Source organism: Oenanthe melanoleuca, chromosome 4 (assembly GCF_029582105.1).
Source record: "Oenanthe melanoleuca isolate GR-GAL-2019-014 chromosome 4, OMel1.0, whole genome shotgun sequence".
In the NCBI taxonomy this organism is placed as follows: Eukaryota; Metazoa; Chordata; class Aves; order Passeriformes; family Muscicapidae; genus Oenanthe; species Oenanthe melanoleuca.
The window spans coordinates 28595951-28615525 of record NC_079337.1 but is presented as its reverse complement, the minus strand read 5'-3'; the positions used below and the strand labels follow the sequence as shown (position 1 = coordinate 28615525).

Sequence of the window (19575 nt, the reverse complement as noted above, 5' to 3'; positions counted from 1 at the left end):
AGACAATCACATGTGTCAGAGCTGGCTGCCAGCTGTTCCCCCTGAGCTGCAGTGCACAAAGAGTGCTGGCAGCTGCCAGCTGCACATAGCACGTGCTCTGAAGACTTCAGACTATCAAAATGGATCCCCAAAATTAATAGCTACTTTTTGACTTAACCTTCTCACCTAGATTCTAAACTGTGAAAAGGGGAAAGTCATAGTCAGGGAATGAATGTAATGTACCATAGGAAAATCCTTGAAGCTTTAAGCAATCTGCTTCATCTGACAACAAAAAGAGTATACACCTCTGGGCAGATGCTTGCCTATGGAGCACCATCTCTATGCTCAGTGTAAAGCAGAAGGGGTTCAGTGGAAGAAATATCTCATGTGATCCTGTGATAAAGCACAGTCCACGACTGTATGTCCAAGGAGAACCCATGAAAGTTGCACCTGCAATTCTTATGTTCCTAAGCATGAAGATAACGTGATTTTTCACTAGACTTTTGTATCTATTACAGAGTCAAAAATTGAGCTTTTTTGAGTTTGAGTGGGAGATTCTCCATGGACCTCAGTATGTTTTGTTCAACACCAACATGCAGGCAAAGCAATTACTTCCTTTTTCAAATATCAGCTCTTTGTTTATGCAGCTTAATGCCCATCACACTGATTGTCTGTTTTCCAGCAGGGAAGCCCTATTGATCTCATTAGTGCTGATACACATCTTCATTGACTGTCCAGTTACAAGAAACAGTTTTAGACAGAATATTTTCCTGGAATTCTTGGAGTTGCCAGCATGTTCATGTTGAACAAACTTATCTGGAGCAAATAACACCAGAAATTTGTGCAATAGTCCTTAAGTAATCACTGAAAGGGGAGGGGAGCACTTGGTGTCGTTTTTTCTACAAACAGAAGGGAGCATAATGATTAATCTCAACTTCGTATTCTGGTTTAAATTGCACCAAAAGACAGGCAAAGAGCATCCTTTTCAGTCACAGTTCTTGCTTTTCTCCTGAGGATGATACCTGTGAGGATCCTTTGTTTGTTCCTGTGCCTCAGCATAGCCTGGGTATGAATTTGCTTACTTTATTATTTTTGTATCTTTCTGTTTTGAATAGTAAGCATATATTTAATGTTCATTTATGAGATAGATAAATTTTGTCTATCACGTAGCTTGTAAAATTCAGTGCACACATATATGCAGCAGCTTAGTGTAATCACTGATGAAGTTTCATCCGTACTTTTGAAGTATGCAGCTGTCTATAGTTTTGCTTAACTTGGTGTTGCTGAAAATGCCTGCCTTCAGGATCAGCAAAGCAAATCGATTAGCATGAATTCAAACATACATAGGTGGTGCTCTAAGTCTTAAACATAGCTGGCTGGATGCTAGTGGCTCCAGCCTTTCAGGGATATTTATGCTTTTTGTGATGAATTGTGTTTTACTTTGGACAGTATTTCAGCAGGATTTTCTACCTACAGATGACACACAATACCTTTATTATGAGAGACACATTTAAAAACAAGGACTGTTGTAGCAGCAGCATCAGCTTAAACTAGAGCTAAGTAGAATCAAATTTTTAATAAGGAAGGACATAAACTTGATTTTCAGCTGTGCTAATATAACCTATATTTTTTTCCCCCCCCCATTGAGGGCTCAGTCCATAATCTTATGTTATAATCTTTACATTTTTCTTTGTGACAGTTGTTTTTTTTTAAGTAAGTGCCTGTTTTAACAAATGTCAGAAATTATAGGAAGCAGTTGGGACAAAACAGAAGCAGTCATATTGGAGGAATAAATGCCTAAAGGGCATTTTTGGATATATGGGCTACTTTTAGGAGGCACTTGGGCCTGATCAAATCATTAATTAATCAAACTACTGAATTTGAATCTGCAGATTTTAATAAAGACATTCCAGTTCCTCAGAGTGGTTCTGACCCTTCAAGCTAGAATTAGAATCACTTTCTCAGCTTCAGAATTCAACACCAATCATAATAAGAAGTAGTCATTAATATTTTCAAGCATTAATTATAATGCTTGAAAAGCACAAAAAGTGCACAGAGGATTCCAGTCAGATCTAATTACATCTTAAGGCCTAAAGGCTTTTTTATTCTTTAATGAAAAAAAGAGGTCTTTTACTAAGAGATAACACTGTAGGAATCTTTATCGTGTTTTAGCCTGGAATTAGCTTGCATATATCACTTTCTCCTCTCAGGTTTGAAGAAAACCTTGGCATATTTATTTCTCTTCTTTCCATTAGCACAGTGAAATCCATCCATCACTGAAATTATTTTTTTAATTGTATTAGTAGCAGGTGGTAAAGTGACACTAAGAATTTTAGAGTATTGCAGCTAATGGGAATAGTATTTTTAAAGTATTTACTTTTACTTTTCCAGTTTCAGTCTAATTTCAATTTAGTTTTATATTTACACACAGGACAAAATATTTCTCTGGAATGATATTATCATTATATATCCTGAGCATCACTAGCTCTCTACAAAATACATTAATTTTAAGAGATGTAAAGCTTTATTCTGACAAAGCAAACAAAAACATATCATACAAGAAATGTTGGAATAAAATCCTTGCACTGTTGGGTGTGATGCTTGCCAGCTGTGATTGCCCACCAGCTGAGGACATCAGCATTGTGTTTCTGTTCCTTTGTTCCCTTAACCTTGGTTTTACTTTTCCCCCTTTTCCTCCTGACAGGCACAAGATGGAGAGAGTACCTTTGAACAGGTGGGTGCAGGAGTGCGTGGTCCCAGGATTGTGGAGCACAAGTCCCAGTCCAGCTGCCAGTCTGAGAAGAGCTGGCCCATCTGTGCTGATGATGACTGGGTGAGCGATTAACACTGGGGTGAAAGTGGGAACCCTCTGTAGGGCACCTGTGGGCCTCAGCTGTATCAGCAGCTGGATCACTACATCAGATGCCACAGGCCAGCACAAGGTTCAGCATTAGGGCCAAGGTAACACGTCAGGTCGGGACACCCTGCACAGATCTCCTTTAGGAAATGAAGAAATGAAAAACTGAAGACAAAAGAAACAAAGAGAAGTTTGCAGTGGTGCAGACTGAGAAGAGAAAGTAAGTCTGGAGAAGAAGGATTAAATAAACAAAGGCTAGCCCTAGAAAAACCTAAGAACTATTTCTTTTCAGAATTTTGGTATTGCCACTTTTGGAGTTCATAAAAGAAAGGCACCAGGAAAAGTTGTGAGAAAAAGAAAAGAAGTAGCTAGAAATCACCTACACTCATTAGTTAATGTTTAGGAAGTCAGGTTACAAGATGCTTGATAAAAGTTTCATAACAATTGACTAGATATCTTTGTATATAAACTATTAATTTCTCTCTTTCTTGCTTCTTGCATCTCAGTCCTTTTCTATGCTATATTTATTTGATGACTTCTTGTCAAAGGGCTTAAATCTGTCAGAACATTAAGCTTTTCTGAGGAAAACTGCTTAAAAATGCTGGCCTCTAACATCCTCCCTCAAACTGGATGACAGGCTTCTTACAGCAGACCTTTAAGAAACACATATATATATATACAAAACATCTCACCTATGAGGAACAGAGGAGAAGGGAAACTAAAAGTTTACTTGTTACTCACCCCACAGTTACAGCAAGTTTCTGAGGATGTGCTTCATTGATTTCATCATACAAAATGTTTACTCCTGAGGATTTTAGCACAATTATTTCCCTCTTTCAATTCTAGGGTACCAAATGTCCATCAGGATGCAGAATGCAAGGACTGATTGATGAAAAAGACCAGGAGTTTAGTCAGAGAATAGAAAAAATCAAGAAGCTGCTCTCAGATAATCAAAACAACTATAAGAAGTCCAATCAGATAATTGTGGAAACTGTAAATGCACTAAAACCAAACCTGGACAGTGCTCAGGGTAAGTACCTTGTGCCCAGTTTTATGATCCATTACTTTATTACTACTTTTTTGTGAATAAGCCATATGTAGTGAAAGTACAGACTGCACTGGATATTATTAACAAGAAACAGAACAACCATAATAATAGACTCTTAACTAGTTAGCAAAAATTAATTTAATTTTAATCTGCTCAGTACTATGAGAAGTATTTCCCAATTTAAAATATGATGCATATTTAGGAAAGAGAAGCACATGGGCATTTCTGACTGTGAGGCATTTTTGTTTCAGAGCTTGATGAGACTTATGGTCGCCTGTCAGGAGAACTGAGACGGAGAATTGTGACATTAAAGCAGAGAATTGTCACTCAAGTGAACAGAATTAAAGCTCTGCAGAACAGCATCCAGGAACAAGTGGTGGAGATGAAGCGCTTAGAGGTAGGTGCCTGCTATGCACTTCGCATTCCTTCCAGAGCTTAGCTACAGAAAGGGGACCTGTACATTATGGTGAGCACTGCTCCAGCTGGGAGAAAACATGGTACAACTCTCACAGGACCTGACTTGCTGAGACAAATGCCCAAATGAGTTGGTTTCTATCCATCCTGGTTTTCTACATCTCCTCTGTAGGAACCAGAGTGAGTTCCATGAGGTCCTAGTCCCATCTGCTGCTTCTCTCTCAGGCCACAAGGATGCTCCATCTGCTAACTGCTTCAGTATGAGATGTTTATCCTCCTGTAAGGAGTTGCTGAGTAGTTAGAAAGGGGATGTGCTCTGTCCATATCCAGTGCTGCCACTGCTGCCCACAGCTAGGGTTGGCATTAAAACCTGTGTTCCCAGGTTGCAGCCAATTCTTCTGATGGTAACGCAAGTAAAAGTCCTGGCACAAACAGTGGTTTTGCTCAAAGGCTCATTTTAATTCCTAGAACAGAAATCCATCATTTGGATCATTCGAGAAAGTAATGGTAACCCTAATACATCAGCAGGGCCATGACACAGTCTTCCCCTCTCTTTGGAGGGCTCATTTCTGCCCCTATGGACCATGTCCAACTCCGCAGCACTCCTTCCAAAACCAGGAAGACACCTCTAAACCCCAAAAATAAAGGTAGCAGAGATTGGGAACCTTCTACAATGTTCTTCCCCGTGGAACTCATGTGCATGGTGCTATTGCACATTTTGTATTTACAATGGAAATAAACCTATGATGACATCAAAACCGAACTTTGAAAAAGCTCAGCTGTAAGTGGAAGGTACTGGAGCAGCTCTCATCTTTTCCCTGTTCAGTAGAAGATACCCTTGCTTGAGAAAGTTGGGAAAGCTCCCTAATCAAATTACTTCTCTCTGGTTATGTAGGTGGACATTGATATTAAGATACGAGCTTGCAAAGGAACCTGTGCTAGAAGTTTTGATTACAAGGTGGACAAAGAAAGCTACGACAACATCCAGAAGCAGCTTGCCCAAGCCAACTCCATCAACTTGCACCCAGAGCTTCAAACAACCACCTTGAGCACACTGAAAATGAGGCCACTTAAAGACTCTAATATTCCTGATCGTTTTAAGCATAAGCCTCTGCCAGAAATGCAAGCTCTGAACATAATTAATGACATCAAGCAGATGGAAGTGGTATTAGAAAGATCAGAAACAGATGCAAAACCCTCCCGAGGCGACAGCTCACATCACGCGGCAGAATTAAGGGGGGATGAATCTTCATACACCAAATTAGTTATTCCTACTCATGGGAGAGAAACCCTTAGTCTGGGAGACAAAACCTCCTCCAGTGTTCGTAGATGCACCAAAACTACCACCACAAAAATTGTCTCTGGGCCTGATGGCACTAGAGAAGTAGTTGAGAAAACAGCTTCTTCTGATGGCTCAGACTGCTCCTATTTACCTGGAAATGTTGGGAGGGAAGGGAGCACCTATCATTTTAGTGGTGCAGATGGCTTACACAAGCTAGAGACTCTATTCCCTGAGCTAGAGTCATTTTTTACCCCTGACTCTCCACCCACTGCTAGTAAGCACGTTAGCGGATCTAGCAGCTTCACCACCAGCAGACGTACAACTGGCACAGGCAGTAGCCACATAGGTCCAGGAGTATCCAGTCATTCAGGGACTTATGGGGGAAAAGACAAATTTGGAGACTTAGGAGAGGAGGAGGAAGATGACTTTGGAAGACTTCAGCCATCTGGATTTCCATCTGGCAGTGCAAGTCACTCCAAGACTTCTAGTTTCAAGAACAAGGGAGGCTCTACTTTTGAAACCAAATCAGTAAAGATCCGTGAAATAAATGAGCAGCTAGGTGGGTTGGAACATGATCAAAGTGCAGAGGATACCCCAGACTTTCAGGCACGCAGCTTCAGACCGTCAGGAGGGAAGCGAAGGACACCCAGCACTGGGAAAGGTAGTTATTGAGGTAATGGAGCCAAACTCCATCAACTGACAGATTGATTCTAGATACTCTAGTACAACAGTGTGATGATTAAATGTGTCTTGTTTGTTACAACCTCAGAAACAAAAGGGAAAATATTTCATTAATACTTAGGCATTACATAAAAAATTCACAATTTAAAGAATATGTAAAGTTTCCTTTCCTGAATTCTTTTTAATTTTGCCTGTCACTATACCTAGCATAATCCAAGACGTGTTTAACAATTTTCCTCTGAGCTATTGGTATTTGGATTCCTCTGAACCTTTTATTAAATTTTGCTGATAACTTCTGTCAAACCAGATCAACTTTTTTTTTTAGACTGTGATGATATCCGCCAGAAACACACTTCTGGTGCCAAAAGTGGCATTTTCAAAATCAAGCCAGCGGGATCCAATAAAGTTTTGTCAGTTTATTGCGACCAAGAGACCACTTTGGGAGGATGGCTATTGATCCAACAGAGAATGGATGGATCAGTGAATTTTAACCGGACCTGGCAAGACTACAAGAAAGGTTTCGGCAGCGTGGATGGCAGGGGGCAAGGAGAGTTTTGGCTGGGCAATGAAAACCTACACTTGCTGACTCAGAATGATACTCTCCTTCGGGTAGAGTTAGAGGACTGGGATGGAAATGCTGTGTTTGCAGAGTATCTCGTACAGGTAGGGTCTGAAGCTGAAGGGTACACCCTTGCTGTGTCTTCCTACGAGGGCACTGCTGGGGATGCCCTGATCTCTGGCTGGCTGGAAGAGGGCACCGAGTACACATCCCATGCCCAGATGAAGTTCAGCACTTTTGACCGCGACCAGGACCATTGGGAGGAGAACTGTGCCGAGATATATGGGGGGGGCTGGTGGTACAACAGCTGCCAGGCTGCCAACCTCAATGGCATTTACTACCTGGGGGGCCACTATGACCCCAGGTACAATGTCCCCTATGAGATCGAAAATGGCGTAGTCTGGCTGCCATTTAAGGCCTCTGACTATTCCCTAAAAACTGCTAGAATGAAAATCAGGCCCATAGAAACCCTGTAGAAAGACAGGCCTTTAATGCATGTTAGACTACAAGTTGAAAAAAATTTTTATATATGTATGCATGATGTACCTTTACCCTGTGAATTTGAAGGCAACTGAGCACATTTGGAGATTAAAAAATAAACAATGATTAATTATCAACAAGACTTTTTTGATCTTATTTTTAACTGACAAGGAAATATTGATTTTAAAAACCTTTTGATATGAAATTTGTCTATGTCTATGTCAAGTCAAGCTCACACCTTGACTTGAGATAAAAACTTTTAATTTGAATTATTTACTTTGTTTTAGGAGTGTTAAAGAAGAAAAAATATTTAGAAGTATGTTCACAATGAAATCCTGCCTCCATTGACATGGACTGTGAAAGTCTAACCAAGTTCAACATTCACACTCTCATTTCTATTTCAAGGGGAGCAAAACAGCAGTGGGAGTCAGCTCTCAGACAGAGCCAAGGGTGGTGTGGGTTCTCTTTTTTGCCATATACCTAATATGGAATATGCTTTGATAAAGAATGCATGCATTTTAGGACTCACTTTTAAGAACCTCCTAGGCTTTGATTGTATAAATATGGACATAGACCTTCCATCCCACTGATGAATCACAGATAGCTTACCATGCATACTTGTAGCTCCAAAATAAGACAATTCCATGATAACTCATCAAAATACAACTCCCAAAACAGGCTATTACTTCCTAGAAATCACTAAAAGGTTATGACTCTAACCAGAACAAGCAAGATGAGGAACCACTTGAATGTTTCTCAGCACATGTGCCAAGCAAGGATTCTTCTAAGGATAAGGGGTTTAAATCAGCTTGCTGACAGTGTGTGGTAAGGATCTTTTAGAAAAAAGCTGGCTGTATGGAATATCAGTTATACTGGTCACACAATTACAGAAGACCACATTGTATTTACCTTTATATCTTATGGTATATGGTATAAAATTACACAGTATTTATACTGTTTAACATTTCTGTGCTTCTAGAAAGAAGAACGAGCAAACATCCTTACTTCTAATCTCACGGACGTATTACATACCATTTAACAAGATCATCAAATACTGGCAAAGCAGCTCATTTTAGCTTTTTTTTCCAGTGATTCTCAAATACAGCCACTGTCCAACCTATTTGGAAAGATTGCTGAAGAGCAAAGACATCTTTACAGTCGTGTGAGGAGGTGTCTGTGCTTTTGGAAAACAGGTTTCCACTTGCACGTTCTATTTTTCTTCCTTAGCCTCAGTGGAAGCCTGCCAGTGTGGATGCTGAACATTTGGGTGTCTTTAGTAAGAAGGGGCCATTATGTCTCTTTCTTGTCCTCCTGGGCTTCACAGATTAAATAAACACCAAAGGTTTCAGGTGGGATCCATCCACACTTAGTGATCTGGGTCCCTTCCTTTGTGGAGGAAGGCATCCCCTTTGAGAGATGTTCATCTTGTCTACCAGGGTTGGGAAGTCTTGTCTTTGTCTGCTCAAGGGAGCATAAACTACTAGGTTTGATGAAATACTCAACCTCCACTACTCTATGACTGCAGACATTAATTACTCTAGTACCATGATAGGGACTGTGTGACAAACACGTATGTGTGAAAGCAAGTATGTGCACCGGGTCCCAGAAAAGGACATATTTTATTAAGCAACAGGATTTGAGCTAAGGGACCAGTGACCTACTCACCTGTTCAATACTCTTTTAACTTTTATTCCTTCTCAACTTGATACACAGGTAGTTACTGTTATTTTTTATAATATATAAAAAAACCTGTCTCTTATTTAGTGGAATGCATTTCCTTCTCCACAGATTATGCATAAATACTTAGGAATAATATGAAGAACACTATAGTTTCGAGATTTTATTAGTTTTTAGAAAACATTTAGAAATAATCCTCTCCCCTTAAAAGAGATACAAAAGACCTTTATAAAAGAGTGAAACAAGTTGGTTTTATTTTACCAGTGTTATTCTATAATAGTTAATTCTACCTTGTGCACAAATGAAAAATTGAAAAAATACACTCATGAGTTATTTTCATTGCACAGATTTAGATTTACATTTGACACAGCTTTTCACTTTAGGTCACAATATGGTTGTACATACAGATTTGGTTCTAATATGTAAAGGTAAGAATGAGTACCATGCTAAAAAGATAACCATGTTAAAATCTCTGATTTTGTACATTTTAATAATGGCTACTGTGGGAAGTATGGTCGGATTTTCATGCTCATCTTCTTCATTGAATACCACGACCCTTTCCAGTTCATCCATACAACACCATCATCTGTCCCATGTTTTGCCATGTCCCAGCTGTAGGTCCCTCCCCAGTAGTATCTGCCATTGGGGTTGGCTGAGTGGCAGCGGTTGTACCACCATCCACCACCATCTTGTTTGGAGCACTGTTTTCTTGCATCCAAAGTTAACCTGATGAGGGGAAAAAGAAAAGGTGTTGAGAGTGATATCTGTAATATACATATACCTGCCCATGTACTGAAATTTTCAAACCATAATAAACAATTTAAGTTCTCTCTGAACTTTCTATAAAGGATTGACCATCACAAGTGTGTGCTACATCGTACACTCAGAAGGTAAAGCAGCTAAGAAAAACAAATAAAATTTTAGGTGCACCTCTTTGGGAATGTCATTTTAGTTTACTGATTGATAACTACAGTTACTTGCAGTTCATAATAACAACTAGTTATCAATTAAATTTAAAGAAAGCAATGAGAAATGTATGTCTTCCCTAACCTAAACAACTTCTTTATTCATGAATATGTAATCAGGTATTAAGCACAGATTAGAGATACAGTGCTTTATTATGTACCTTACAACTGAGCTCCTGTCTTCTGAGTAGGCAGAACATTGCTTTTTAAATGGATATGCTAGCTGCCTCTTTCTTCAGGACCCATTAGATTTTACTGGAGTGAATATCCATATTTCTACTTGGTGCCCTCAGCACTGCTGCTGTCAGTCTCTGACTATTGCATCCAGATTTGCTGCTTTGTCTGTGGTAAGTCAGTCATGGAATCAATAAAATTCAGCATGCTCGCTTCTTACTTGATTGTGGACTGTCACCAACCTAATATATAGTTTTACCTGTCCTTGGCTATACCAAGAGAACTGCATACACCTTTAGCTGGTAACTTGCAGGGATATAACATATTTTGACATAGTACAAAATGCTGTGAAAATTAATGGCAAATTACAGAAGTATTCTATATTCAGCTCTATTTTTATTTTAAATGTCTAGTGAAAGTACATACCATCCATCATTGTCTCTGTCATAAGTACTGAAGTACATGCCATTGTGAATTGTCATTGTCCTGTTTTCTCCATGCAATTGGGATGCTCCTTCCATCAGTGCGTTGCCTGCAGTGCCTTTGTAATTACTAACTGAAAGCTGATACTTGTTTCCTTCATTCTGTATGGTGAAACCTCCATAATGAGCAGATACTTTATCACCATTCCAGTCCTCCATTTCAATTAAAACTTCAGTGGGCCCTATTTTGGTAAGCTGGCTGATCTTGTCATTTCCAAGCCAATATTCACCTGAGAAGCAACAAGCGAGAGCTCTGTAAAACAGACTTCGCAATATACTTAAAGGCAACTTTATTATTTGCCTATAGTAGTGGATTTGCTTACTTTAAAAAAATTTAAGAGCTTGAAAAAATAGGCAAAAACGGTTTCTTTACATTTTATGCTCGTTTTTTTACCTGGTGTATCGCAGTAGTTCTTCCCTCCACTCTTGGCAACATTTCCAAATCCTTTTTTATATTGATCCCATACTCTTCCGAAATTAACACTGCCATCCTGGCGGTTCTGAATCAAAGTCCAGCCTGCAGGAGCAAGAGTATTCAGATTAAATTACCACAACAAAAGGAGCATCAAACATTAAGATACAGCCCTTTTCATTTCACCTCAGGACCAGAGGGGTATATGGTTTTCTTGCAGCAGGTCCTTCACTGCTTTTGAGCTCAGCTTTGCCCCTTTTGCTCACACTTAAGTAGAACCTTGCTTCATAATGAAAGGTGGAAAAAGCAGAACTTGAAGGATGGCCCTGGTCTTTTGTCAAGTGCATTGGAGCAGGGTAAGAAATGAGCCAGGCTGTCCTTGTCTGCCCACCTATACACCAACCATGATGGTCATAGTAAGATACATACACAATTTATTTCCAGTTTCACTATAGAAGTATCCTATTCTGCATCAGCAGATGACCTCAACAAGACTTTCTTGAACAAGTCAATCAGATTTAATTATCAAGTAATTACAAAAGGTATAATTTAATATTTCTTTGTATAAAATACAAATCTATAATATTATTTTTGTAGCATTGATTTATTAATATTTTAACAACACATTATTTCACACTTACCTCCATTATCTGTTTCCATGTCACAGTATACTCTGTATGGCTTGGCAAAAGGATCTGGCTGGATGAGGTACATTTCAGATGTCTCGCCTCCCTTTCTGATGATATCCTCACATTCTGCAAGAATAAAACAGAGACTGTTACTGAAAGGTCTGTGAACTTCAACAGTCTTATCCTTTGGTTTGCTGTTACATGGGAACAGTTTTAAATATTTATAGATAGTATTTTACTTTCATTTTATCAAGTGAAAGAATTGTGGAAGAAAGCTTTTTCAAAGAGGAATTTCTGAAACTTCAAACTAAATGATGCAACACTGTATACCTTACAATGACTTCTTGAACTAGACAAGCTTGTGAAAGAAGAACCTTTCTTGACTGAAAAAAATCAAGAGCACAACTATGATACTCACAAATGTATCACCTCCACCTTACAAAGTTCCTGAAGCACATATTTCTTTAAAGTGCTGCTTGTCACTTATGATGACTGATATTGGATAAGAGGATCTTTGGTCTGACCAGTATAGTGATCCAAAAAAGATTTTTTTTTTCATTTAGGATCACTTTTCATCTTTCCTAATACCCTAATCAATTGTACAGGCTTCAGATATATCCATCAATTTGCACAGTGACATAAATGGGAGAAAAGATGTCATTATAGTTGAATGAATACCTTTGCCTGAAACCACAGGAATATTACAGGAAACAGCACATGGAGAACGGCAGTAGTCCACCTGGGTTGCAATGGCATTTTCCAGTTTTTGTATCTTTTTATGTAAAGAATCCACAACTGCACGAAGGACCCTGAGGCTGGATGGGATGTTATTGTCCAGATTATCCTTTATATAACTGTACTGCAATTCCACTTCTGTGTTGAACTGAGAAAGTAAGTTATCATTGTCTAGAAAAGCAAAGATGAAAAGCAGATTAGTTTTCAACATATTTCCCAGTTGGGAAACTATGAAGAGCAATTTGTAAGTACAATTTGAGATGCCACTAGGAAGAAAGGCAGGAAGGAAAGCAGGAATGGCACTTCTTTTGCTTCCTTTTCTACAGTGTACAAAAACTATGCAGATAGTCTCAGGGAAGTAGTACATGTGTACTAATGGTTCTTTGCTAGCTAATAGATTTATCCGTGGTGCTTTACTCTGCCAAAGAGCAGTAATTCCCTTCTTTCTGGGGGGCCATGGTGCCAATCCAGAGGCTGGTCATAAGTGGATTGGATGGACATAGGAAAACAGGTAAGGGGAACATGTGAATGATGTACACTTAGAGGCCTCACATGAATTTTGCCTTAGTATGAGATCCATTCCTTTGCCTCTCTCAAAGAATGTTTTTTAAGAGTTCATGGACACAGAACCCTGCTTTGCTAGATATTCCATGGTATTTTTAATTTTTTTAAGAAGTCCCACTAAAAAGTAACTGTAGGAATGCCAATAAAACTTCAATACCATTTAAACTATTAGTTCATAGAAATAACATACCTTTTTTTTGTTTTTGCCTTTTTACCAATTTATCTTCTAGAACGGTCACATATTCGTAGAAAGTTGACGAGCTCTCTGAAAGTGAGGCCACTTTAGCTTTTAAATCATTAATAACTGTTTTTACAGTTTTTTCCTGTTTTAACAGTGTAGTTCGCAGTTCACATCCAGTTGGACACAGCACTCCCTTAAAAGAAGGAAAAAGGGCTGTAAGAGTAAAGTTCTAGTCCCATCAGCAAACAACAGTACCTTTGAACACAGTGAAAATTTGTCATGTGAGAACAGGTATTTAAGCATCCAGATAAGCTTTACCAAACTTCATTTGTTGGCAACTTCAACACTCAAACTTGTACTCAGTCACTAAGATGCCTCTCAGCGTTGTTACACCTTGCATTTTCCAGCAGGGATCATGACAGAGACAGTGTGATTGACTTCTGCAAGGCAGCAAAGAGTGAGCTGGATGTCAGCATGCTGGTAATGCTGTCCCATAAGCAGGGACTGAGAGTAGACAAGAACTACATTTTTTAACCAATTTTAAGAAAGATATGGCAGGGTGGGGGTTTTTTGGTCCCTAGGGCTCCTTAAGATTGTCTGAAACTGACTCCACCTCTTCTGCACAGCTCTTCTTTTCCTATCCTAATAGTTACCTGTGCAAAGCCAGATGGAAGGCACAGGCTAACCCACAGATACTTCTTTTCCTGGTTTACAGTTGATCCCTCATCTCCCCATCTTTGCTGTTGGCTGACTCTGCCACTAATCCCATGGACTCTGACACATTATCCTTCTGAATGCAGTCCTAGAAAGCCCAAGCAAAGTGAGGAAAAGCTGGACTGCTTTAAATTAATGAGCATCCTTTCTTTGGCAAGGAAAACTCTCGTGTTGGGTGTACTAGAAGGAAAGGACAGTATGCCGCCAGCTGTATCAACAGCCAGACTCCTACCAGCTCCTCCTGGCCATGCTTGCAGCCTCCAGCATCAGGATAGACTATCCGTTCCTTCTTGTCCTCCGTCTTCCCCCGCTTCGGTGGCCGGGGCCTGTATCCAGCCCCACTGATGGGAGGTGCCACAGGTCGGAGCGTGGGTGCCATCTCACGCCTTTTGTCCACGGGCCGGTGACCCCGAATGTCAATCACAGGGCTCTCATCCTGCATAACCACGGGGAGACAAAACTCTCTTAATCTGGGATTGCTATTGCAAAATGAGGTGCACAGGGTGCAGGCATCCATTCAGCACTCTTTAGTATTCTAAACAGCAAGGAAAACCAGGGAATGGAATAAAAAGCCATAATGGAAATATTATACTGACATTTTGTATAAGTCATTGCTACCCCTTCCTTTATAAGACTAGTCACATTCTCCATACCTAGATATAGATGAACTAAAAAGTCTTCAAACCAAAGTAAAAAAATATTTCAATAATCAATTTTGACCAAGGAATAAATCTTACATAGTTCAGAGCTACTAAGCGCCACAAAACTTGAAGTAGTAGGCTGCAAAGAAAGTAATTAAACATTTGGGGCTAAGAAGTGTATTCAGCGGCACATTTTCAGTGTTCCAGTTTTTTACTGGGCTATAGCAACATTCATAAGGTCAGAAAATCAGGCCACAGTCAAATACACCATCGGGTCTCAGCCACACACCAGCTGTTAACTCATGAAATTTGGAAAAACCATTTAATAACTCTCTCAGAGTTATCTCTCTCTGATGCATACATTCCCCATATCTGCCAGAAAGGGTTAAGTCTAAGAGGCTGAGCAAGGAAAACAGGCCTGACCCCTAAGCATTTCTTCAAACAAAACCATTCCAATTAATAGTTACTTGAGCTACTGAATCAAAACCTACAGCTGTTTCCCAATCCCACTCAGACTCAACTCCAAACAATAAACATTTGAAAGTATCCAGCATCACAGGCTTCAAGTAGTTTCAAAACTAAGCAGCATACAAAACACAGAATTGTTAAAAATTATTTAACACATTAGTGTTATCAGTAGTCAATGTGCAGACACAAGTGCTTAGATTGCCAGAAAGTCTGACTGTCCGGACCAATTTAATTTTTAAAGGGATTTTAAAACTATAGAAAAGTGTACCAAAATTCTAAATTGTGCTTCCCACTAAAATATTTTACTTAAACAAAAATAAATACATATTAAACTATTATTTTATATTGATTCTCATTGCTTTGCCTTCTGTTTAACAATTATTACCTCTTAATTTCCAATGTTAATTTCCAAATTGTATGAACTGGTAATTTGTTTGGTTTTGTTTTTTTTAATGTCTACTGACTCTGCAGAAAAGTTTTTACTCTCTTTGATACAGGACATGATTAATTACATATTTCTCCTCCTTTATACCTAATACTGATTGTCTGTAACATCTTATGTCAACATTGCTAAATTAGCATCCTTAAATAAATTCAGCTTAATAACTAATCTTACCATCAAACATTCTTCATTACCTACAGAAAAAGAAATAGGAAGAGAATATCTCCAAACTCAGAAAAGAACTATTACGGAGTTACATATAAAAAGTTAATTTTTTGAATATTTCAAGCAGAAAAAAACCCATGCACTGGAGTATCTTTTCCCACAACTTCTAATTTAGCTAACTCACATAAGCTGAGTAAGTCATGCATGCAATTAAATTAAATCAATTAATTATGACTAATTATTAATCAATATATAAGTATTACAACCTCATCGTCATACTCAAGAGAGCCCTGGGATTGAACAGAGGAAACAAAGAGCAGGAACAGCAGGAGTAGTTTCATGGTGCTGGCTTGCTTGAGCAGCTCAGTGATCTTCTCTTTTCTTCAGCTCTGACAGGGAGAGGTCTACTCTGTTTTTTTATATATACACAGGAGCACTAATTTCCAGCTTCACAGTGATAGGGTCAACCCTTCTGAGCAATCAGAATTTCTCTGTTAATATTCAACTCTTCACTCTGTGCCTGAATACATCAGTTGTTGAGCAATTCCTCTGGACAACTCTTATCTATATGTCCCAGAGTCCTCTGTTGATGCTGGCATCAAATACATATTCAGATCCTTAAAAGTACCTCCTGCTCGGATTACACAAGGTTACCATTTTCTCAAAAATCACAAGTGTTTTAAAACAGCTGAAAAGGTGAATGGCCAAAGGAAAAAAATTACAGATTATTACAAGTTATAGATGTCATGTTGTGATGGGTCCTTTTTCTTTCTCTGCTGCAAATGTGAATGTTTCAGAAATATGATCTTAAATGTGAAGACACATCATACAGATTGCTGCATTTTTCTGGTTTGATGGTGCTTGATAGGTATGCAAATCTTTGAGTCTTCTAACATAAAAGTAGAAAAAAGGTATATTCATGACATTAATAATTTTGAATAAAAGCAATGTTTTGATTTATTTAAGATCAGATGAATACTGTAAGAATAAGCCAATATCATTGCATTAATATAGCCTTGTGATACTGTAAATGAACTAAATTCAGTTTTACATATTAATTTGCGGGTTTCCTTTTTTAATACAAAAATTACATTTTTCAAATATTATTTAAATATTTTTAATAATCTTTTAAGAGAACACAGCTTGAAGTTACTTGAAATCATAGTGAAATACTCAAACATACTTTCTAATGTTTTATAGGAAGTTGCATATCACTGCTTTCATATTAGCAGAGTTTTAACATTTCAGTGTGTTTATATCCTGTTATTTTCTCGGGCGTTATAAACGACGATAATGTACTGAATTAAATTAAATATGCCAAGAGAGAGCCAGCACACTTTTCTGAAGTCATTCTTATCAATATCTGAACCAATGAAGGGATGCAAACTGTAGTCTAAGCTTCTGTTCCAAAGACTAACTTGATGGAGGGGAGGACTTTATGGGAAGCAAATATAAGAACAGTTAAAATTGCTTGGTTTAGGCCTTTTTCCTGTATTCGTGATCTTGTCAGAATTCTAGTTAACTTTGAAGATTCACAAAATATAAAAAATGTTTAACATGACTGGTTTAATTATTAAACAGTTTGTCCCCAAATCAGCCATGGCTCAAGGAGCTAAAACTCCACTGACTTGCATCTCCTGCATGAGGATATGACAACACTATTAGATTTGGAAGAACACAAACTTCTCCCTGCAGACATTAAGGAAATCTGTCTAAGGCCAAAACTGACATCATTAACAAGTTATTTCCACTTATGGATACTAGCCAAGATGTTACCATTGATTTTGGGAATATCCTAACTTTTAATACAGTTTTCCCTCTGAGGGAAGTTCAGCCACCCTCATCTTACATATGGAAGGGATGTCTTCAACCTTTGCCCAGAGCTTAAGAGTAGCTTGTGGTACAATGGAACTAAAACTAGGTCTCACTATTCCTGAGCTGGAAACACAAATTATCCCAGGTCAGTTCACACAAATCTTAATTAAATATTAATAATATTTAAATAATTTGTGCTTAATCTGTTTTGAAACCATCAGCATGTTCTGCAGTAATTTATGGTGTCCTCCTTCAGATATTAATCTCTCTTTAGCTCCTGATAAAAAGCCCTGGTTATGTGTGTGCAGAGGCTGTAGGAGACTGGATGATGAGGGTTGGCCCAGGAGCCACCAGGCCAACTGCAGAGTACCAGCATGGGAACCCCCAGGCTTATTCTGACTTCAGATGGGATTTCTCCTTTGAAGCTCAGCCTTTGACCCTCCCAGGTCCAGCACTTTTCAGGCTTCCCCAGGAGAATTGGGTGGTTGTGTCTCCCTGAGGATTCTCCACGAGCAACAGGCATTGCTCAGACCTCCGCAGGATACACGCCAAATGACCAGATGCCTCAGGGCAGGGACTGTGTGACTGCCCATCTGGTAAGCAAGGGCCTTGTCTGTACTGCAGAGGTTGTGCCTGGAGACTTTTATCAACAAAAATGGTCCAAATTTGGAATGGCATACAGAGAAGTCTATCCTGGCAAACATACACACATACAGAAAAACATTTTGGCAGCAGAAGTTAATTTCCATTAGCATCTTGATAATGAGATGTGATTTTACTCTCATGCTTGCAACCACAAGTCAGGCTGAGACTTTCTAAGGATTGAATAAAGCCTTATGAAGAACCAAAACTATAGCCTATATTTCTTCTAAAAATGGTGTCAAAGAATCTCTCTCTTCAAAACAGAACAGCCTATCTCTCTTCTTTCATACTCCCTCCTCCAACTCGTAGTTAATGAGAAGGTGTTCCGAGAACTAATGTGGTGGTGATATCACAGTATGCCTGATAGAAACTGCAGTAATACTCCATGAACCTGTTGGTGTTTCAGGACACTGTGCAGGACACAGTATTTTTTGTAATTAAAAAGCACTTACTGGCAGAGGTAAATGTGTGTTTTGAGGAACAACTGTTTGCTCGCTGCCCTGGTGTTTGTTGTGCTAGCCAGTGACGCAACCCTCTTCCCCTCTTTACACAAACCCCCTATCCCCAAGCAAGTCGTGGTCACCAGATCCTGACTGTTCAGAGCTGGATGTATGCCCCAAAGAAGTCTTGGGGAACAGAACCTTCTTGGCTTACATTGAGGTATTCTGTTTCAATTTAAAAATAGCTGTTGATTTAGAAATTCCTTTTAAACCCCTAGTGTTCTAATAGTGTCATCCTATGAAAAGAGTATTGTAAACTAAAATATTCACCTTTGCAGAGATGAACATCCTTTTTTCTTATTTGCTTTTACTGGTAGCAAATATTATTTCAAAGGTTTCTTGTGAATGATGATTAATGCTACCTCCATGTTCTGGGAGCAACATTAATGAGTGGGCTATTCACTTTGGCTTTAATATAACACTAAAAGTTCATCCAATTTGCTAGTCACTTTCTATGAAATAGTGCTTATAAAAAAATACATAGTTAACTATTTCCAGAATTGCAGCAATAGCTGACATGCAAGAACACATCAAGAAGCCATATGTAACAAAGAAAATAAATGAGGTGCATATTCTTAATGATATTACCAATGTGATTTATTGATGTTCCAGGACTAAATTTCAACTTAGACTACGCCTTCTAGAGAAAAAAGAAAGAAAGAAAAAAAGAAAAAAGAAAAAAAAAAAAAAAAAAAAGAAAAAAAAAAAAAAAGAAAAAAGATTAAATTTGTCCTCTAACTGAATTCTGAAATCTCCAAAAAGATTAATTTGTCCTCTGAGTTTCCAAAACACTACAAGGATAACAGAAAACAAGTTCAGATTATAAATTTCTGAGGGGGATGTTTATGTGTAACAAAATATAGAAAATTATAGAAACTCCAAGGCCATGTGAATACTACTAATAATAGTAATAACCAGCTCAGACAAGTTTTCTTGCTAAATGTAATTTTTCAAAAATTTTGCTACCAGAGTGCATATTTTAAATTTGATTTCCCTTGAAAAGGCAGTGCAAAGGTTTGATTTCTTTCAACAGAATATAGGAAGCAAACAACTCTACAGACAGCCAGAG

The 19575-nt window shown here is 38.5% G+C and overlaps 2 protein-coding genes across 2 annotated transcripts; one reads left to right on the top strand and one right to left on the bottom strand.

The window, feature by feature from the left end:
• The first annotated feature begins 922 nt into the window (after window positions 1-922).
• FGA (fibrinogen alpha chain) lies at window positions 923-7442 on the top strand. The gene is made up of 6 exons (XM_056490834.1): window positions 923-1045; window positions 2684-2812; window positions 3683-3866; window positions 4136-4281; window positions 5194-6241; window positions 6587-7442. The coding sequence occupies exons 1-6, from the start codon at window positions 995-997 to the stop codon at window positions 7294-7296; spliced, it is 2268 nt and encodes a 755-aa protein (XP_056346809.1). The 5' UTR covers window positions 923-994; the 3' UTR covers window positions 7297-7442.
• A 1683-nt stretch (window positions 7443-9125) lies between these two features.
• FGB (fibrinogen beta chain) lies at window positions 9126-16197 on the bottom strand. Its single transcript, XM_056489133.1, has 8 exons — window positions 15816-16197; window positions 14066-14269; window positions 13129-13312; window positions 12318-12545; window positions 11652-11765; window positions 10993-11115; window positions 10543-10828; window positions 9126-9703 (listed from the first exon to the last, which is right to left on the bottom strand). The coding sequence occupies exons 1-8, from the start codon at window positions 15888-15890 to the stop codon at window positions 9475-9477; spliced, it is 1443 nt and encodes a 480-aa protein (XP_056345108.1). The 5' UTR covers window positions 15891-16197; the 3' UTR covers window positions 9126-9474.
• Between the last annotated feature and the right edge of the window lie 3378 nt (window positions 16198-19575).